The 20,781-nt window shown below is 45.0% G+C and overlaps 1 protein-coding gene across 2 annotated transcripts; it reads right to left on the bottom strand.

Moving 5' to 3' along the window:
- Positions 1–420: 420 nt before the first annotated feature.
- On the bottom strand, positions 421–15,247 carry trim54 (tripartite motif containing 54). Of its 2 annotated transcripts, none has more exons than XM_012819280.3 (9): positions 14,778–15,247; positions 13,724–13,896; positions 10,673–10,850; positions 8,933–9,028; positions 7,980–8,213; positions 6,728–6,750; positions 5,837–5,961; positions 4,943–5,044; positions 421–1,020 (listed from the first exon to the last, which is right to left on the bottom strand). In XM_012819280.3, the coding sequence occupies exons 1-8, from the start codon at positions 14,943–14,945 to the stop codon at positions 4,962–4,964; spliced, it is 1,080 nt and encodes a 359-aa protein (XP_012674734.1). In that variant the 5' UTR covers positions 14,946–15,247; the 3' UTR covers positions 421–1,020; positions 4,943–4,961. The 2 variants fall into 2 exon arrangements, with proteins under 2 accessions (XP_012674734.1, XP_012674733.1); XM_012819279.3 differs by having other exon boundaries at positions 4,919–5,044; positions 14,778–15,246.
- Positions 15,248–20,781: the final 5,534 nt, after the last annotated feature.

The raw sequence follows: 20,781 nt of genomic DNA, 5'->3' as shown, positions 1-20,781 counted from the left end.
GTGATACATCAGTCTGATGGTCAGCAAAGCTCCAAGAATATGACATTTAATCTTTGATCAAGACGTACAGATTCCACATGCTGTGTACACTACACTACACACATTCGGAAGTAAAAGCTTTCCTTATCCGACATAGCAGAGAATGAAAGGAAATGGGATTTGATCTACAGCCCGTTCTTCTAGTGTTTGGAACTGGAGTTCTTCTCATCTTATTAGTCATTTGGTTGATTGATGGGCACCCCTTCCCTGAGGCGCCTTACCTTTGGGTTTGGAAAGAAGTTACATTCATTTCCTATATTTGTTCTACTGTTCAGTTTTAAACTTTAAGGGTAAAACACCCAAAGTGGTCTTTAAAAACTGCAACGCCAACTGGCGTCAGCCACATTTAGTTATACATAAATGAAAACAGCTGCAATGTTGTGAAATTTAAAGTTTATTTTTTTTGATAAAAAAGTATAAGCTTATAAAGGATCAAATCACACAGACAACCAAACGTACATACCATGTGAGACTATAGTGTTTATGACAATACGCTTGTGTTTATATCATGATTACAAGAACATTAACTCCAATATTTGTTGTGTAAAAAACAAGCCTAACTGCAATATTGAGATAAGCAATCCAATAAACCCTCTTGTTCTATCTTCATCATCGACACTCTGAGAAGTTCTATGGGAATTTTTTTTTAAATAAATAAACATTCATGGTCTTTGGCCACCTGTTACAAAGGTGAAGAAATGGATGCCTACGTCTCAGTTAAACCCACTAGGTAATCAGTAACTACCACAGACAGTGCGCATAAATGTCAAGCAAACCTGGACCTCAGAGCAGGTGCACAAGGGGAATACCATAGAATCTCCATGTACCAAAACAACACTTGAATCATGCTTTTCTTGCAGTGTGGTGCTGAGGCTCATCTTTGCGCTTCGCCAAACAGCAGCGGAAGGTTCCAGCATGTACGCTTATGGGATTAAGGAAAGCCTCCCTCATAGTGCCTTTGTCCTCCTTACAGGAGATGCCCTAAGTGGTAAACAAGAGGAAAGAATGGATAGCATTCAAGTGAGGGGAATGAGGGGAACACTATTGTCCTCTGTGTTCAATATGATCTATTTTTACAGTTTGTTTGTCTTAAGGAAATAAGGGGGAGAGGGCAGTAGGCGTTGCATGAATATACTTCGTCTTGCCTTAATTATGTACTGCTAGACTGGGAGCAGTTAAGGATGAAGTCCTACATAAAGTCCTAGAGACCATTTCACTGAACATTTCACTCTCTAAAAGGCCCCCTCGTCGCCAAAAGCACACTCTAGCAATACAGACAAATGGCACCTGCATATTGAGCTTCAACATGAGCACAGACACATCTGAAATGTCACCATTACGTCTCTGCCTTGAAAATGTTCTTTATTAAGGAGTTATTTTCATGTGGAGGTTCTTGTCAGCCACTGATGACACATGGGCAAAATCGCATCGCCAGAGGCACTGGTAGCCAAGTCTCAACCTCAAGACGTGTCGATCATTATCCTCTCTCTCTCTCTAAAAGCAGTCACTTGTTTTCTCCCCCAAAAGAGAGAGAGAGAGAGAGACAGAGACAGAGACAGAGAGAGAGACTGCTCCATTTGCTGAGGAGAGAGGATTACAGTAGGAGGTGTGTAGTACATAAGGCATTATTCACCACTGTGTGTGACCTGACTATGTTAACAGCCATACTGATTTCATTTTTCCCTAAGTATGCAGCGGTTCAATTTTTCTTCATTCATTCCACGTCCTACTGAACAAATGCTGCACTGATTGCTTTCCTTTCCTTATTAGGTTATTTCTATGACTATTGTGTTTACTTCTCCTTGCCCTTTAAAAAAAATCTGTTTAACTGTTTTTTTGTTGCTGTCTGAAGAACAATGACAGACATCATGATCAGGTCATTGCTTCATTTAGATGCATTCTTATCAAACTTTGACTGTCATTTTCCATAATGACGCGTATATTTTGGAATGAGAACTCTACAAATTGACTTCAGCTCATGTTATAAAACTAGACATAGTTATGAATGCTAATGCCCTTAAAAATCTAAAACGATTAGCCAACACTAAAGGTCACTAAAGGTCAATGAAATGTGGAATTAAAAGTAAATCAAATCCCTAACGGCCTGCTTGTGTTGCTCGCAGCCTAATCATTATTCATCAGCAATCACACTCACGATTGGCTGATCGCTGGGTAAACCCATGGAGTTATTTTCATTTTGTAACGCACCATGCTAACTGTATCCTTAATGTAGCAGATATGCAAATAGTCGAGTCACTCTCAATGAAGCTGAGTCACTCTGCAGCCACCAAGCAGCAGACAGGTAGATTTCCCCAGACAGAGCGTAATCTAATCACGTGCTTATTGACTGGGTAATTACACAACATGTGTGGGCATTCTAAAATGCCAATCATCTGCAAGTGACCGCAAAAGTAATCGCCGCCAGCACCTCGATCCAGTTAAACAGTCCGTGCTTGATTTACCTTGTGATAAAGTACGGTTGAGCTGGCTTGACTGGACCTTAAATATTACTGTGTGATGTGGTTACTGAGTGGAGCAGAGACACTGGACAACTGCTGGGGAAGCAGGTGATAGACTATATAGCGCTGGGAGGCACAGCACAGAGGAACCGCACAGAGGAACTGCACAGAGGAACCGCACAGAGCAACCACACAGAGGAACCGCACAGAGGAACCACACAGAGGAACCGCACAGAGGAACCGCAGCTACTTCTTCTGCAAAAATAAAGAAAACAGTCTGACTAGCAAATGGGTTCACAGGGTAGTTGGATTTGTGTGTGTGTGTGCGTGAGTGCGGGGGGCACTTTAATCATTCCCAAAGGTTCCAGTTGTTTTTCATGCTTCATGAACCCAGAGCTTATGAACACATAGGCGTAGATCAGCCATGGGCTCAAGCAGATAAGATCTCCTACACGGTAGCGCTCCTGGCTGACCCTGAGCCACTCGTACAGACAGTCACAGTCGCCATTGAGGAACTCTCAGCATAGACCACGCTGTGAACACGTGAACGTGCGCTCATCCGCCTGCTCCAGAGACGCCCATCGATTATCCCTCTTTCTACGTCAGCTCTACCCGTCTGCACGGCACCCATCAATTCATCCAGGGCAGGTGGGGGTGGGGTGGGACGGGGCAGGGGGCTGACAGGCATGCTGACAAGGTCGGTGCCTGTGAACACTCCCACTGAGTCCCAGGGCCATATATTGTGGTGGCCATAAAGCCTGGAGCGGTTATTAAGTAATGAAAGGTGACAGAAACACCACTCAAACACCAGCCCGGAGCCAGGAAAGAAGCAAGGAGATAGATAGATAGACAGACAGATAGAGAGTAGGAGACAGAGACAGAGGGAGAGGGACAGGAAGAGGGAGAGAGAGCAGGGCTTTGACTTGAGGAAGCGATCAACTAAGCCAACCTTCCTCTCCTCTCCTCTCCTCTCAAAGAGTTAGCTGCCTTCTTCTAAGCTTTAGCCTTCTTCTCGGCTGTCCCCCCCCCCCCCCCCTCCCGAGTTTGCGGGCCGATTCAGCTCATCACACTCTCCGCGGGCATCCTTCGCAGGAGCTGGATCTGGATCTGGGGTTTCAGTTTTTCTTTTGTTTTTTCTTCTTCTTGGGACAGATATGTGGAGGCTGCAGGTGATGCTTGCGCTCCAGGAGGACGAGGGCTTTGGGTTTGGGTTTGGGTTGCTCACAGTTGGCCACAGCAGAGTCTGCCTCCCCCCAGAACTGTCCTGCCTGGACCTGAGCCTCATGCATATCACAAGAACAGAGATGGGAGGCGGGGAGGTGTGTGTGTGTGTGAGAAAGACTGAGAGTGTGTGTGTGTGAGTGTGAGTGTGAGTGTGTGTGTGTGTGTGTGTGTGTGTGTGTGTGTGTGTGTGTTTGTGTCTGTGTGTGTGAGAGTGTGGAAGTGTGTGTGTGTTGGGAGGGGGAGTGCCAGGATCACCACGGCTACCCTGTTGATTCAGAGTGGTTGCTGACCTTTGGTGAAATGGTGCAGGAGTGCCCACACACACTCACACTCTCACCCTCACCATCACACACACACACAAACACTCTCTCTCTCTCTCTCTCTCTCTCTCTCTCTCTTTCACACACACACACACACACACCCAAGCACATCAACAGACACAGTCACTCACTCTCAAACACACACACATCCGGACTTCCCCACTCTCTCTCTCTCTCTGCCCTCTCATGTCCTCTGTCACACAGCCCTGAGTGAAGTAAGGTCAGGACACTGCATCGTGAACTACTGCCCCTACTTTATAACGTTACACAAAAAAGAAACATGAAACTCACGTCAGACCCATGTCCACATGAGCATCTCTCACAGTCTCACAACAGTGCTGTTTAAGACGGGACTTATGCATCAAACAATGCAATTACAACTTAACCCATATTCTTTGGACCCAAGCTGCTGCATAGACTGTACAGCAGTGGCTCCATGCTATCTGAACAGTATTTAGAGACTGCAGAGAACACCTCCTCTGTGTCTGCAAGCAGCTCCTTGTCATGTATATGTTCTATGTGCCTTTGATGAAGATGATTCACGTACTACAAGTGTGACAGGGGGAGAGGATTGATCACTTGAGAGGAGGGGGGCAGGGGGGGCATGACTACTCTCTTGTATATGGGTCCATATATATAATCCTACAGAAACACACAGGAGTAGTCAGGCCACTTTGTCATTATTTTAACATGAAAAAGCAAAGCATAAAAATAGAAGCATTAGAGCGCTTCTCAGTTCATTTCATTCTGTCATTTGTTTTTGCCACTTTCAACAAACTAAAAGGCCATTTAAAATAAAAGACACAACATCCATTTTCAGTCCATTCAACAAGTCTTTCAGCAGACTGTCAGTCAAGAGCATCAATCTTAACCTGCCTCGGGTCTGTTCAGTGTTCAGACCTGATGGGGCCAGTGGGGTCTAATGTCTGCCAGGTTCTGCATCCACACCAGGAAGGCCATCGCCATCTTCCTCCAGATCATCATCATCCTCATTTTGAGAGCCTGTGAGAAGAAAAAAACAATTGCTGCGTTAAAAGACACTAGGGCACCAGGCAAAAAGAAGTAATGCCAACGTATTACAAAGAAATACTGTCAAAATCATGGCTGAAGAAAAAGCATGTGTGCATGATGGTAAGAGTGTTCTCCAGATTCCTCACCCCATTACTATCTACCCTATTCCCATGCAGGCAGAAACAATCACTGGACACATATGAGGCAGAACAGATGTGTGCTTTCTGTCACTTAAAGTGTAACTGCGCCCTTAAATGTGTACCTGTACACTCTAAAATGTTTTTTTTTTTTTTTGTATGGGTTGAAAATGGCTCAACACACCATCGACTGTTTAAAATCGTCCTGAACCTTGCAAGGCCAATGCTGATTTAGAGTTAACCGTTTGGGACTTATCTACATCACGAAATGGGCAGCCCACCTCCCCTAGCCCCTAGCAATGTGTTCTTTTGACCTGTACACTCTAAAATAGTTTTTTTTAAGGGTTGAAAATGGCTGAAAAATCATCCTGGACCTTACAAGGCCAATGCTGATGTAGAGTTAACCTTTTGGGATTTATCTACATCATGAAATGGGCGGCCTACTTAAGTAATGCCAACTTATTACAAAGCATCAATACTGTCAAAATCATGGTTGAAAAAAAAGTACATCTCAACCACCATATTCAAAGTGTGCATGATAATAATAATAGCTTATAGCCAATAGATTCTTCTTCTCAAGCGTATTGCTTTGAGCGGGCAGCGGAGACGGTATTGTGCTTGTGTATTGTTCGGTTATCTTTAGTACCTGTCTGAAAGTCAATGCTCCTCATCATGTCGGCAACGTTGTCCGTGTCAACGGCAAACTGGGCCATGCTCTCATAGCCGGGCTCAGCCCGCTCCAGGTCGGATGCCTTCGCCGTGTCGGTGATCCTGCCAAGGACATGGCACATGGTGTTAAGGTTTCCCGCTACGTCAGAAGTGATGGGGACAACCGCAGATCTCCTATCCACCCCCACCCCCACTGTGAAAGCGGGTGGATAGGATAGTCACCCCCGTCCCCCTGCTGTCTCTCCGAGGTGAGTTGTGAGGCCAAGGTGAGACGCTGCCCCCGCATCTCTACAGGTGAAGCTCTGGTTAGGCTGGTGAGGCAGCCAAAAGCCACACACACACACATACACGCACACATATACGCACACACACACCCAAACTCACACGCACACACACACAAACTCAAGCACACACACACACACAAACTCACACACACATACACACACACAAACACTCAGACACTCACACACACACACACATACACACACAAACACACACAAACGAAGCAGTGGTCTTCATGCAAGCGTGTTATTTTTATTTCTTTTCCCAAACAACTTCTTTTTGGTCATTTTGTTCTCACAAGCAAGTTGTTGTTTTTTTGGTCATGAGTCATTAGTCACCTTATCACACGACCCGAGCTGGGTGCCAGGAGGCAATGTTAGCAACAACACCACAACTATAGCTCATAATGCCACCCCAGTGGAGTTAGTGGCGGTAGCGGCGTTAGCACGCTCGCTACATCTGAGTCAGGAGTGACACCTCTCTGTTTGGCAGCACAGCAGAGCAGAGCACTACAAACCCAGCGCGAAACAGCGCTGGAACAGCCTCACACACACACACACACAAACACACACACACACACTCTTACTTCTTAAACACGTCCTTGGCACTCTGTGGAAACAAAACAAGGGAGACAAGGAGAAAAAGAGAGAACAAAAAGAAGAGAAATCTCATAAGGAACACACAGAGAGGGGAAATAAAGAAGACACTGAAAAGAGGAAAGGACAAGTCAACTCACATGACAAAAAAGAAGAAAGGGAATAAGAACTAAACAAGTGGAAGAAGAAGAAGATGGAGAAGAAGGGGAAGAGGAAGAAGAGAAGGGGACGGGGACGGGGACGGGGACGGGGACGGGGGGGGCAAATCACACAAGCAACTACATTTTCCACCCGCCACGGCGTCACCTTTTAAAAAGACAAAGTGCTGCACTCCCTGCTCCTAGGCTCAGTTTACACTCCTCACCCTTTTCAATCTTTTCTTTTAAAGTAAGACGCGCGCTCAAGCGAGAGCGCACACCTGCTACACGGCGCATCAGGCCAGGCCATAAATGACAAGCTAAATATAAACACCAGCGGAAAAAAACCCCCCAAAAAAACCCACTTCGCCTGGAAAGGGGGGAAAGTGGCTGCATGGCTGGTGATGACAACATCAACCTCTCATCACTCAATCTTCTGCTTTTTTTACAACCATTTCCCTCCATTTGGCTTTTAACTTTATTTTTTTAACACAGGGGTTAAAAAAAAGTGCGGCTTGAGTCACTGGCTGGCCTGGATGCAGAGGACGGTGCTGATGGTCGGGGCTGATTCTGGTTGGAGGGGATGAGAGCAGGGCTCTGGCTATGACCTTGGCTACAAGGGCTGACCGTTAATCAACACCTCCTTTCTCAGGGCTCTGAAACAACAGATGCTGGTAATGAACTGACACGCAGATGTTGTCAGTCACTACAAGCACGTGTTGGAATTGGTCCTCTGATATCTGACAGTTCCTTAAGCCCATCCATCCCCTCTGTACTGAACAACTGTGTCCAGTGACATCACACAGTGACATACAGCCCTGGTCTGTCCATTGATCAATAGCTTGCAATGGATTTCCAAGAGCCAGACCCAAGGAAACATTGGGGGAGTCTAACAACAGTTTGGGTGCTAGTGGGAATCACTCAATGTTTCACTGGCAAAAGAGTCACAACAAAATAACCTAATTCAGGAATCATCTGGAGAAAAGAAAACTAGAATGGACTGCAAACTGTGCATTCATGAATTAATCTGTTTGTTGATATCTCTGTTGCGCACGCCCAGGTGACACCAGCGAGTTAAGCATGTTAAGAGCATCCTCACACTTACCTGTAGGAACACAGCCATCTGCGGCTCCTCCATGGACTGGATGGCCGCCTCAACCAGCTTGACAGCGGCCTCCAGGTGGTCGCCGTGGCAACGGATGAGGCCGCGCACGTGGCGCAGCTTGCGGTCCTGTTCCCGGCTCACGCTCTCCACCAGCTCCTTCTTGCGCTCCTCCAGGATGGTGTAGAGCGCGTCAAACTTGTCGCACAGTGCCTGCTTCTGCCGCCGCCCATTCTCCTGCCGACATTCAGAGCCCAAACCATCAGCCATGTGTCAGAAGAGTTAGGTTAGTCAAAATCATTAGCCATGTCTGATAATGATGCCCCATAGACTTCTGTATACATGTTCTATTCTGATGTCATTCAGTTCTGATAATGGCACCCCATAGACTACTGTATACATGTTCTATTCTGATGTCATTCAGTTCTGACTGTGATTGTGATGCACCGTAGACTACTGGATAGATGTTCTATTCTGATGTAATTCTGTTCTAATTCTGATTGTGATGCACCACATAATCCTGTATATATGTTCTATTCTCAGGGTATTCTGTTCTGATTGTGATGCACTGTAGACTACTGTATATATGTTCTATTCTGATGTAATTCTGTTCTGATTGTGATTGTGATGTGGTATTAAGGTCAGGTCTACCCAAAGACACTGACAAAAGCTCTCCTGTGTGCCTCGATGGTTCTACTGTCAGTGTGATGGTTATATTCTCACCTCAATGGTTCTACTGTCAGTGTGGTTCTGCTTTCATCTTGGTGGATCTACTGTTAGTGTGATGGTTCTACTCTCACCTTAGTGGCGGTGCTGCCCTCATCTTAATGGTTCTACTGTCAGCATTACTGTTCTACTGTCGGCAGGATGATTCTACTCTCACCTCGATGGTCCTACTGTCAGTATGACTGTTCTGCTTTCATCTCGATTGTTCTACTGTCAGATGCTACTCTCACCTCGATGGTTCTGCAGATGTCCTCCATCTGTGAGATGATCGCCTGCATCCTGTCATTTCCCGCCACCAGGATCGCTATGCCATCGCTGAGCTCTGTCTAAACCAAGAGGAGACAAAAACAACAAAAAGCAAATAAAAAAGATCTGATACCTAGCATGAGGAGAGAAAAAAAAACACCAAAACAAACCTATCACAAAGTCACAGGGCCTAAAAATAACCATAGTCACAGGCCATTACACGATTGTCTTGCCCTACACAAATTCCAAAAAAGCTTTAATGGCATGACTGTGTTAAGGCACAAACAACAGTGCTGTCAGACCTGATGTGTCATGGCCACCAGCTGCCTTGGTCAATCAACCAACACGGGGCCAGATTGTGAACTATGGCGGCTCGGGGAAATGGCATGGCCGGCATTTGCCGCAATGACTGGTGAAAACTTTTGCACTCATCTGCATTGTAATTGTGGTGTGATTCATAGCGTCGGGAAACCAACGTGGGAAAAAGGGCAGCGGAGATGAAAATGTCAGCTTGGCCACCTGCTCAGTGTCATGGGCTCCTCACGCTGTAACACCCCGCTATTCTCCCTCCCTCGCGTGTTTTTTCCACAGTCCACTCCAGCCACTCGCGCAGTCATCGGCATCTCCGATTATGCATCGCCGCGGCCGCATACAGCCGTTTCCCCCACGCAACCAAGGTGGCCTCGGCTCAGCAGAACCGCAGCGGAGAACAGAAACATATGGTGTCCACTGAGGTATTGTTTCGCAGAAATGGTGACGCAAATGAAATCATTTGAGTCATTATCCACCTGGGTAGCCACCCCACTAATACTCAACCGCCCAACCCCCCCCCCCCCCCCCACCCACCCCCACTCCCACCCTCTCCACGAGTCAAACACACAGAGGGAAAAATGAGTCACTCTGCCAGGGAAAACTCACAGGCTTCTGGGCCAGCCGGGCAAGACACACTGGTGTCTCATTTCCTCGCATGGATATCAGGAACTACTGCCAGTCCCAGGAGAGAGAGGGAGCACGCCCAGCAAATTGGCCCAGTGGTGTCGGTCACAAGTGTGGCATTTCCATTTATTCACCTCAGATAACTTGCTGCTGCTGCCCTAATTCAGTCATCACCTTCCCGGAGAAAGGTAGAGACTGATGTGTCGGATTTTGGCAAGTGCAAATCCAGATGTGACGCGATGTGCAAAAACACCTTGGCCACGTCTGAGTTTGACAGGCGCGATTAAACGGCAGAAAAAAAAAAAAAAAAGAACAAAGAGCGACAGTCCGCCACGGGGTATGGAACGAGCGGCTGCACCGCGTCAATCGGTGCCGTGTGGCGCAGGATGAGTGCTGATGTTTGGGGCGGGCGGAGGGGTGTGATGCAGACACACGCTGGCATGCGGGCGAGAGCCCCTGCTGGGTGGCACGCGGCGCATCTGTCCGCAGTGAATGAGAAACTGTCATCGCTGTCCAGCGATCTCTTCTCTGATCTCGCAGTGGTCGCGGACAACCAGCTGTTGTAATAATCGTGGTGATGTGAATATGTTTTAACTAAAGGGTGCGCAAGCTGTGAAGAGCTCTATTAACAAAGCCACTGAAAACAAACACACACACACACACACACATAAAAAACGCCTCTAGCTCGATTTGATTGTGGCATAAATTATTGTCCTCTAATGCCGACCCCCCCCCCCATTGGCTCTAAGATGACACCAGCCTCACAACCATCACTGTTAACCCTTTACCTTCTGCCGCTTGTAGACATTATGCAGCGGCGCCACCTCACAGTCCTTGTGCGCGCCAAACACCTTGCACATGGAGCAGGTGGGCGCCTCGCAGCTCAGGCAGTAGATGTTGATCCGCTCCTCCTTGTGCTCCTCACACATCAGCTGCTGCTGCTGCTCTGGCTGAGGGTGCAGGGGCCTGCGGAGAGGTCAGTGGGGTCAAGGTCAGAGGGTCAAGGTCAAAAGTCAATATTCAGCCCCAGGCAACACCCACTTCTGAGAGTAGGGCTAGGAAGAGAAGAGATTTTTTTCAGGGGGGGGGGATTACAATTCCTAGCTTTGCCCCTGCAATGGAATATGACTGGATGTATCGCAATATACACTTGAGGGATTACACACACTCACTCACTATACATATTTATCACAGCCAACCTGAGTGGCAGGAATGGTGGCCGATGGTGGTACATTTTTGTTCTTTTTTATTCATGTTGAAGTGATTAAGCCTGACAGAGAGCTCTATACACCTAGAACATCTTCTCCAGCATGGAATCTTTTAGCAGCCTGAGCAGGTTCCTCTGTGAACTCCTTGGGTAAGTGATCTCAGAGAGGGCAGTAAGGAGACAGAGGTGATTATGGCTGTGATTCGCTCGCATTGACATTCCACTCCTCTGTAGGTTTTGTATGTGATTGAAATCAGTCACACAAGGAGATAAGCATAAAAGAAAAAAAAAACACACAGACATCTGCCTTGTAATAATGACCTTGCTGGAAAAGTTTGTTGTGCTGGACTGTGGGCTTTGTAAATATTTAAAGATGTGGAGTTTTTGTCAGGCTTAATGATCAACCTGGCCTTCCTGCAGCCATGAGAATAAAGATACAACTCGAACTCGGCCTACCTCTCGATGCCGTCTATATATAAAGCACCAACACCGCGTCTGCGGGCACCTTTTCCTGGATAGACGCATTGAGTGATGTGATTGCGATCTGTCGGCGAACAGGGGCGAACCAACTGTCAGCTCCCTCCTCATGCATGAAAGAAGACCTGCTCAAAACGGAGGACCTTTTCAATTTATCACCAGGCTTTTTAATCTCTGGCCCTGTCAAGCGATCTGTGCTGAAATGTGAGGTTCGTGTCAGCATGATGTGAGCACTGTATCAGGAGGCGCGAGCCTTCAGGCGTCTGACACACGAGTTGGGAAAGAGCGCCATCTGGTGGATGTCCGGAGTAGTGACAAAACCTTGAGCATCATCACACTTGCTAGTTGTCATTGCTGAATAAATGCACAGGTAAAATGTCACTAACAATAGATTGAATAACACTACCTGCGTTTTCCCTGCAGATATATGTTTGTGAATAAACATAAACTGACTGCTATTTAGTCAGCCACTTTAGAAGGTGAATATGTGAACTACTCCCTTTATTTGGTATGGAAGATACTGATAGTGAGGTGTGCTTACATCTTCCTGCCTCTAAAACCCTTCCATGGTCAAAGGCCTTGTACTATTCCAGGCACTTAAATCTCATAGGTGCATCCTGAAGTGCACACATTTGCATTATTACAGAGGAATGGCCAACAGTGGTGTGAAGCTCAGAGGGGTAAGGGGTGTGATTCAAAGGCTCAAAGAGCATCAATGGAGCAGTGAAACCAAGCAAATTAGCAAACATCACATAGCATAGTTTCCATGCTATCTGACCCCTTGCGTGCTTGCACATACCAGTGTAGTACCCCTCATATAACAAAACATCAGTATGCATCTCAATAGAAGCCAATAATGAGACTAGGCCACACTGTGTGCGTGATTTAAGGCGTTTTTGTAATATAAATCAACATAGAATGAATAGGCAAATAACACTCCAGCCTTCACCTGCTGATGTCATGTTTGATGTTACTACACTGCGTCACACAATCCCCCTGTCATTCTTCTCTCCCTCTTTCCTTTTTTTCTGCGTTCTCCAAAATCTGGACTCGTAGACAATAACATTTATGTAAACCATCGGACACATGCTTGTTTCACATCGTGATGATTCATGCTCCAGTGACAAAAGTGGAAGCACAGAGTTTAAAAAAACAACACTGACTCGTGTGGTATAAATACAGGTCCCTCACAGAGGCATGCTTTAGTGGCACTGGAGAACCTGTGACGGGCTTTGTTTCACTTCCGCTAGGATGAAGTGTCCTGGTTATATTTAGTGCGTTTGCACGGGTTGAACCTGAGGGCATGTCAAGTTTTATTATGTGTTTTTGCAAAACATTGCTGTCATAAACTAGTGGACTAAACTAGTGGAATAAAGACTGCACTCATAAACTAGTGGAATAAAGACTGCACTCATAAACTAGTGGAATAAAGACTGCACTCATAAACTAGTGGACTAAACTAGTGGAATAAAGACTGCACTCATAAACTAGTGGAATAAAGACTGCACTCATAAACTAGTGGAATAAAGACTGCACTCATAAACTAGTGGAATAAAGACTGCACTCATAAACTAGTGGACTAAACTAGTGGGCTAAAGGGCACCAGTGACTCCATTAGTGCCCTTCTGCTCTTCAAGAATACCACATCTGTCAATCATTAGCTAGCCAGGACAGAGTCTGAACCACATCAGAATCATCATTACATATAACTGTTTCAGCATTCATAAATAATCTATCAACCACATTACCATAATACTAATATAGCATAGTTAAGACAGGTATGTGCACAATGAGTATTTGCCAAGTGTTAAAATGTTACCAGCAGTGGCTTTTAACTCCACTGCCAGTGTCAACACCACTCCACTATCTGTTGGTTTGAAGAGAACTTAAAGAGCGTAAAGCATAGCTAGTACTATAAAATAACCGCAGTGAGATGGGAGCTTTTAATGTATACTTGTAACTACTGCTAAACATCTAGCATACAAAAGACTACAGAAACCATGTGCAGAACCATACAGAAAACATCCTAGTGTATCAGACAGCACTGAAGCAAATAAAAGCTAACTATGTAGTGTCTTCTGTACTGTCTGCACCTGGTGAGGTTTTTAAAGAAACATGACCAGACTGCCATCTAGCCAGAGTCTGCTGCCCTGACCTGCTGGACTCCTGCTTGTAGATGTCGATGATGTTCTCCACCAGCAGGTTCCTCTGCAAGCCGTAGACACCGTGGCGGTCCAGCACCACCTCGTGCCGGCAGGACGGGCAGCGGAAGCGCCCCCCGGTAGAGATGGCTGAGGAACTACGGCTCTGCCACAGCGGGTTGGAGGCCTGGAGGAGGAGGTTCAGGGAGGGGTGGTGGTTGGGTTGGAATTACTGAGACAGAGTGCAAGGATGGTACCTGTCCCTCACTTATCAGATTTAACTTAGGCTGAATGAATTTGTAAAAACAAAAAAAAACTAAAAAAGAATGGTGGTAACTGTCCCTTACATATTAGATTTAACTTAAGCTACATTAATATTATTAAATATTAACATTATTATATAATACATTTGTATGTGCCTAAAAAAAAATATTACACCCTACAAACAATGGAGTAGGTATGAGATTGAGACTTGATACCTACACACTGAAATATGATGCTGTGTACCTACAGTTGTCTTTGATGGCTAATTCCAGTGAATGCATTTATCATCTGAAATTTTTCTCATAATATACAAATCATGTATTTTGGTTTAATTCTGCGTATCTGTATATTGCTACAAATGTAAACAAGGACAAGGAGATCAGCATAACAGAGCAGAAGTATGAGAAATGAGAGAAACGGGGCCTTTGATTCCACATCTGTATCACTCTTCCACCACGTTCCATTTGAAAATGGAAAAGAAAAAAACAATATGACTTCCAAATCTATTAATAAAGACCCTCACTGAGACAGATGCAAAACAACACCAAAACACATACCGTAGTTATAAGAATCACACAACACCATCCCTTCCCTGACCTTACCCTGACCTTACACCCTTTCCCGTTTTCCCTATCTTCCCTTTCATCTTTCCTTGACCCAACACCAAAACAGTAGTTAAAAGAAATCACATCACTTCCCTGACCTTTCACCCCTGACCTTTCAACATTCTCCCTACCCAGCATCACACATGTAAAGGTTTGTGCCACACGGCGGGCACCTCGCCCGCGACGAGCCGCCGCCTACCTGGAAGACGTCACTGGCGCACTTCCTGCACAGGTTGTGCTGGCAGGGCAGGATGACCACGGGCTTGGTGAACATCTCAAGGCAAATGGGGCAGATGAGCTGCTTCTCCAGGTTGTCCATGGTGCTCGTCTCCCCCACGGGCGGCTTGAAGCCCAACGCAAAGTTCATCGCCTCCGGGTGTCACTGAAAAGCCCCTTTTAATCCACGAGAAGAGAATCAAAAAGCACGTCAAAGAGGACTGGGGGACGCTAACAGTCGTGCTGTACCTTTCCTCCGGTTATCTGCGGCTTGTTTTTGTGTCGCAGTGCTTCTCCGACTTGTGCGCCCGCTGATAAGTCAGACCCCTCCCTAGTGGGATAATTTTAGTTTGCTGTTTGCTCTAGGTTAAGTTACTGTCAAAACTGCAACCCCCCCTCCCCTCCCCAAACACACACACACAAAACTGGGCTTCCACCATCACTGGGTTAGGAGAGGTATGGGAGGAGGAATGGCATGGGCCAGAGATTCCTCTCTCCATTTTTATCTCCTGTAACCTGATAGGGGGAGAGAAAGGCCGGCTGTCCGCTTGGTTTGTTGGCTGGCAGGAGCAGGAGGGGAACATTTGGTGCTTTTGGATCCGAGGGGCCCTGAGTCACGGGGGAGCCATGAGGGAGTGCTGGAGCTAGCGCCGGAGACAACAGCCTCTAAAAACAAAATCATAACAAGTCAGGCCACACTGCGCCGACGCGCTGACAGCACACCGCTGGACGGCCGGAGACAACACCGGTTCTTCTTTCAGCCTGGTTTTACTTTTACGTAATTCTGAACTCTTACCTTTCAAAGTCTCATTTCACAATTTAAGATGGAATATTTAACACGCGTTACGTTTGAATTTAAATGAATTTACATTAAATGCTTTACAACCCACAGTAATGATGCAATTCATAATGTCCACCAGCTGATTTGAATGCATGTTTCGTGTTCACATTGTTCAGGGCCGAAAATGTCAACAAATAAACTTTTAAAAGCCTGATAGAGACAGGATGCACACAATGTCCAGGAATACTGGGAAACACAGATCACCTGTATTATATCTAGGGTTGCAAAATTCCGGGAATATTCAAACTTGGAAACTTTCCATGGGAATATACGGGAATTAACGGGAATATATGGGAATTTTTACAAACTGTATTTACCTTGTCATATATGACAATATATAACAATTCTGGGAATTATATGTGCATGTGATGGAAGCATGCACTGCTTATGTGATGGAGGAATGCACAGTGCAGGGTTGAAATTCAACTGAATTTGCATTAAATCGGGTTGTTTTAACCATGCTGCAAGATCTAGAATTGCTAACGTTAGCCACTTGCCAGCTAGACAATTTTGTTTCTGGGGACTACAAATACAGTCACCTGTTCGCGTTGTCAATCGATGATGGATACAGCGTGCTTTCTCGGACAAGAGAACTTCGGACTTTCATTTGACGCATTTGATCATGTCGGGTTGAGAGAAATATAAAACACAAATCCATTAATTCTGTCAATTTGGTTTACAATAGCTAGCTACATCCTTTGCAAAGAAACACGGCGTGAGAAAGAGAACGTTAAATAGCTAACGCTAGCTAGAAAAGGAGTCCAGATGCAGCATGGATATCATGAGATGTAGTCCCATAGCCCACCTCCCATTGATTACAAATAAACTTGACCATAGATTACAGATACATGTTTTCCTTGTATTATTGCTATGTGTGTAAACTTTTATGAGCTGGTGAACCAAGAACAAACGTGTCTCAAGTCAAATAGTTAAAGCAGCACAACGGAAGAATTGCTAATCGCTAATGAGATGCTAGCAGCTAAACCTTTTTTATAAATCGAATTTCTACTTGAAACAATTTCAATTGAAATGCAAATGATGATGTAAACGGCTAGAATGGAACACTTTATTTACCGGGGAAAAAGTAGTTTAGCCACAATATTTAGCGACTAAAAATGTAGCGGTATTGACTGCAAATGTTGACGTACAGGATCCCTGCCGATTTCGCAAGTTTGGCCACTTGCAAAGAAATGTGTGATCTATAATTGTAATTGTACAATCTATAATTGTAATGGTAGGTGTATTTTAACAGTGAGAACTAGAATATCAACAAACAAATCCAGAAAACTGAATTTTATAACATTTATGACTTTATTTGTATTTGATGCAGAAAATAAGTATTTGAACCCCCAAGCAAACAGCAAGAATTCTGGCTCCCAATGACCAGTTATGTGCCCAAGAAGCACACAGATTAGTCCTCATTAGGCCTAACAAGGTACACCTGATCTCAACTGGTGACGTGTATAAAAGAAACCTGTCCAAAGAATCATACTTCACACCTTCAACCTCACCACCATGGTTGACCAAGGACGTCAGAGATAAGATTGTAGACCTGCACAAGGATGGAATGGGTTACAAAACCATTGGCAAGCAGCTTGGTGAGAAGCAGACAACTATTGGTGCGATTATTCGTTAATGGAAGCAACACCAAACTGTCAATCGCTCAACTGTCAATCGCTCTAGGTCTGGGGCCCCATGCAAGATATCCCCTCGTGCGGTATCGGTGATCATCCGAAAGGTGCAGAATAACCCCAGAACTACACAGGGGGAGCTTGTGAATGATCTCAAGGCAGCTGGGATCACAGTCACCAAGAAAACCATTGGCAACACACTAGGCCGTAATGGTTTGAAGTACTGCAGCACTCGCAAGGTCCCCCTGCTCAAGGAAGCACATGTACAGGGCCATCTGAAGTTTGCCAATGATCACTTAAATGATTCTAAGGAGGATTGGGTGACAGGATGTGGTCAGATGAGACCAAAATCAAGCTCTTTGGCATCAACTCTACTTGCCGCGTTTGGAAGGGGAAGAATGCTGAATATGACACCATCCCCACCGTCAAGCATGGAGGTGGAAACATTATGCTTTGGGGCTGTTTCTCTGCCAAGGGTACAGGACGACTCCACTGCATCGAGGGGACTATGGATGGGGCCATGTAACGTGGAATATTGGGCTTGAACCTCATTCCCTCCCATTGAAAACGCAACCTTAAGGATTTGGAGAGGATCTGCAAAGAGGAGTTGACCAAAATCCCTCCTGAGATGTGTGTAAACCTGGTGACCAACTACAAGAAAAGTCTGACGTCTGTGCTTGCCAACAAGGGTTATTCCACCAAGTACTAAGTCGTTTTGCTAGGGGTTCAAATACTTATTTTCTGCATTAAATGCAAATTAAGTCATAAATGTTATAAAATGCAGTTTTCTGGATTTTTCTGTTGATATTCTGTTTCTCACTGTTAAAATACACCTACTATTACAATTATAGATCACACATTTCTTTGCAAGTGGTCAAACTTGCGAAATCGGCAGGGGTTCAAATACTTATTTTCCCCACTGTATATACACAAGTACTTCTGTTATGAGTAACAGGGTTGTTTGTTTGCTATGGCAGGCCATCATATATTCTGCAGCTATGCCTGTGTATTTGATGTCCTTTCCCAATAGTATGGTTTTATTTTTTATTTGAGAGATACATTTTCAAATTCCTTCACTTTTTTCAAATTTAGCAAATTGGGGCATATCATATACAGTTGGGTATGCAGCTCTTTCTCTTGTACACAGTATCCACAAGTTGGCATATCACTGGTCACCCGTGTTCTTCTATGCCTGCCAACCTCTATCTGTAGGCTATGACCACTTACTCTGTATTTCGTCAGTGTCCCCCCGTCCCCGCCCCCTTATGTGATATAAGGAGCTGCTTTCTTTGGTGTGGGATTTGTATTTGAATTATTATCACATTTTGCAAGATGTAATCAATTTTAGAGGCTCTTTTGTCAAGGAGTAGGAACCAAGGAACCTCCCCAGCTTTGATTGGCAGGCATGGTTGCAGGTGGATAAGAACATCAGTTTGAGTTTGGGAAACAGATGCCTTACAGGTCCTCAGCTGGCAGCTTTATCAAATGGTTCCCATAAAACACCAGTCTCATCGTCAGCAGTGCAAAGGCCCTGGAATGCTGGCCTTCTGGGCAGAGTTTCAAAGAGAAGCCCCATCTGAGACTGGCCAATGAAAGGAAAGCACTGAAATGGGCTAAAGGAAACAGAGACGACATGGAAGATTACTGAAAGGATCTCATAGACAGACACATCTAGGTGGAGGTGTTTGGATCACAGAGAAGAAACCTTGTGAGGAGCAGAACAAATGAAAATATGCCGGAGGATTGTTTGAAACCATCTCTCAAGCACAACAGAGAAAATGTGATGGTCTGGGGGGGGGCTTTGGTGCTGCTTTTTACCATAACTCCATCTCCATGCCTTACCCTGTGGACGGCACTTGACGGGAGCTAATTCTATCCTACAAGACAGAGACCCAAAGCATCGCTCCAAATTATGCAGGACCTGTTTAGCGAAGCAGCAGGCAAGCTGTTATGATTGATACTTTATAAAGGCTGTAAATGGAGGATTCTTTGATAAAAGCACATTTTCAAACACAAAATGATACAATGCAATATACAAGCCTAGATTTTTGGACATTTGCACTTCCACTTTTGTTGTATGTATTATCAAAACTTCTCACATAAGGAAGCTCTGTGTTCAACACATTTCCCCCAAAGACGTGATTGTCTCCTTCTGAACACATGCAATCAGGTTCTCTCCCAGTTCTGGCGGTGAAATCTCCACAAAGGACTGATCCTTGTGCTTGGAAGTGTAATATATAATAATAATCAAATGCCACTTCATTATAATAAGGAGAATGTAGGGGTGGCACGTATATGGCACATAAATATAAAGCCCGATCAGATTCAACACCATTGTTCATTATTTTGAGCCAGATGTGAGATTTCCCCTTTTTGACGGGGTGTATGTGACCGACTAGACCCTCTTTGTGCCAGATTATAACGCCTCCTGAGACTTGACCAACAATTACATTCAGCTGTTTTAGACATAAGGATTAATGATCAGTTCTTTGTAGTAACATGGGCATCACTTTCTCGGAGACACTCCGTGACAAGGTGGCTATAATGAATATCCAGAGGGAGCTGAGCATAAGAACTTAATGAGCTTAGCTGTTCTAAGTATAGCACACTGTGCAAGTAGTATAGACCAATTCAGAGAGGTTCTGAGAAAACGTTCATTGATGCTTTACCTATACTGATTATCTCTTGCTTGCACCTGTTGATCTGTCTGAGTTCACTGCAAGTACATATCACGTATGTTATGTTTACAATATCTATTTAATGACTATCTACGCTTTCTTTAAATAAAAATAGAATATATTACAGTGGCCCTGACATCTCAACATGCAGAAACTTAAGAAAACATCAATTTGTGCAATTTTGTAAATAGACAAAACACAAGCAAATTAAGAAAACATCAATTTGTGCAATCAAACACGCTAAAAACAGGCTGCGAATTCTGACATCACAACACATTACAGAAACATGCAGTTAAGATTTCGATGAACACATCTGAATTGTAAAACAAGCTGTTAATGGGCTATGATGTAAATCGTTCCATCGTCATTTGGTGTAATTGCGGCGTGTTTTTGTAATGTGTGTAATGTCTGAATTTGCAGTGTGTTTTCTAAATGCTGCGCATGTGTTGTCAAATTGATGTTTTCTTAATATACTGCCTTGCGGCAGGCAGGCGAGACAGAGACAGACAGTCCTCTGCCAGTCCTCTGTCCCGCTCTCACTTCCTTCCGCCCTTTGTTAACAAGGAGCTAATGAGGGTGTTTCTCTGCTAGATTTACAGGGCTTCTCGGAGCTCAACTTCACACAGCAGTGATAAGCAATGACAGCCAACCAAAGCAGCCTCTGGCCTGCAGGGGCCTGGTTATAAATAAGCAGTCTTCTCCCTGCTTCAAGCTCCAAGCAGAGATGGGGGGGGGGCAAACACTCCCTGAAGGCCACTTCTTCTGTTGTAACTGACACCGTCTCAGACTTGCCTGCTGTTTCCATACCACATTTCAAATGAGCACACAAACAAAGGC

The sequence above is a fragment of the Clupea harengus genome, chromosome 15 (genome assembly GCF_900700415.2).
Source record: "Clupea harengus chromosome 15, Ch_v2.0.2, whole genome shotgun sequence".
Taxonomy (NCBI): Eukaryota; Metazoa; Chordata; class Actinopteri; order Clupeiformes; family Clupeidae; genus Clupea; species Clupea harengus.
Note: the sequence above shows the minus strand (reverse complement) of the source record. Positions and strands in the feature narration are given on the sequence as shown.

Bases quoted from the DNA above. Each gene is read 5' to 3' on its own strand.
- trim54 (XM_012819280.3), bottom strand. From the start codon at position 14,945: ATGAACTTTGCGTTGGGCTTCAAGCCGCCCGTGGGGGAGACGAGCACC. The intron at 13,897-14,777 runs GTAGGCGGCGGC...CTCCTCCTCCAG, and splicing joins GCGCCAGTGACGTCTTCCAG to GCCTCCAACCCGCTGTGGCA. The intron at 10,851-13,723 runs GTCAGGGCAGCA...ACCTCTCCGCAG, and splicing joins TACAAGCAGGAGTCCAGCAG to GCCCCTGCACCCTCAGCCAG.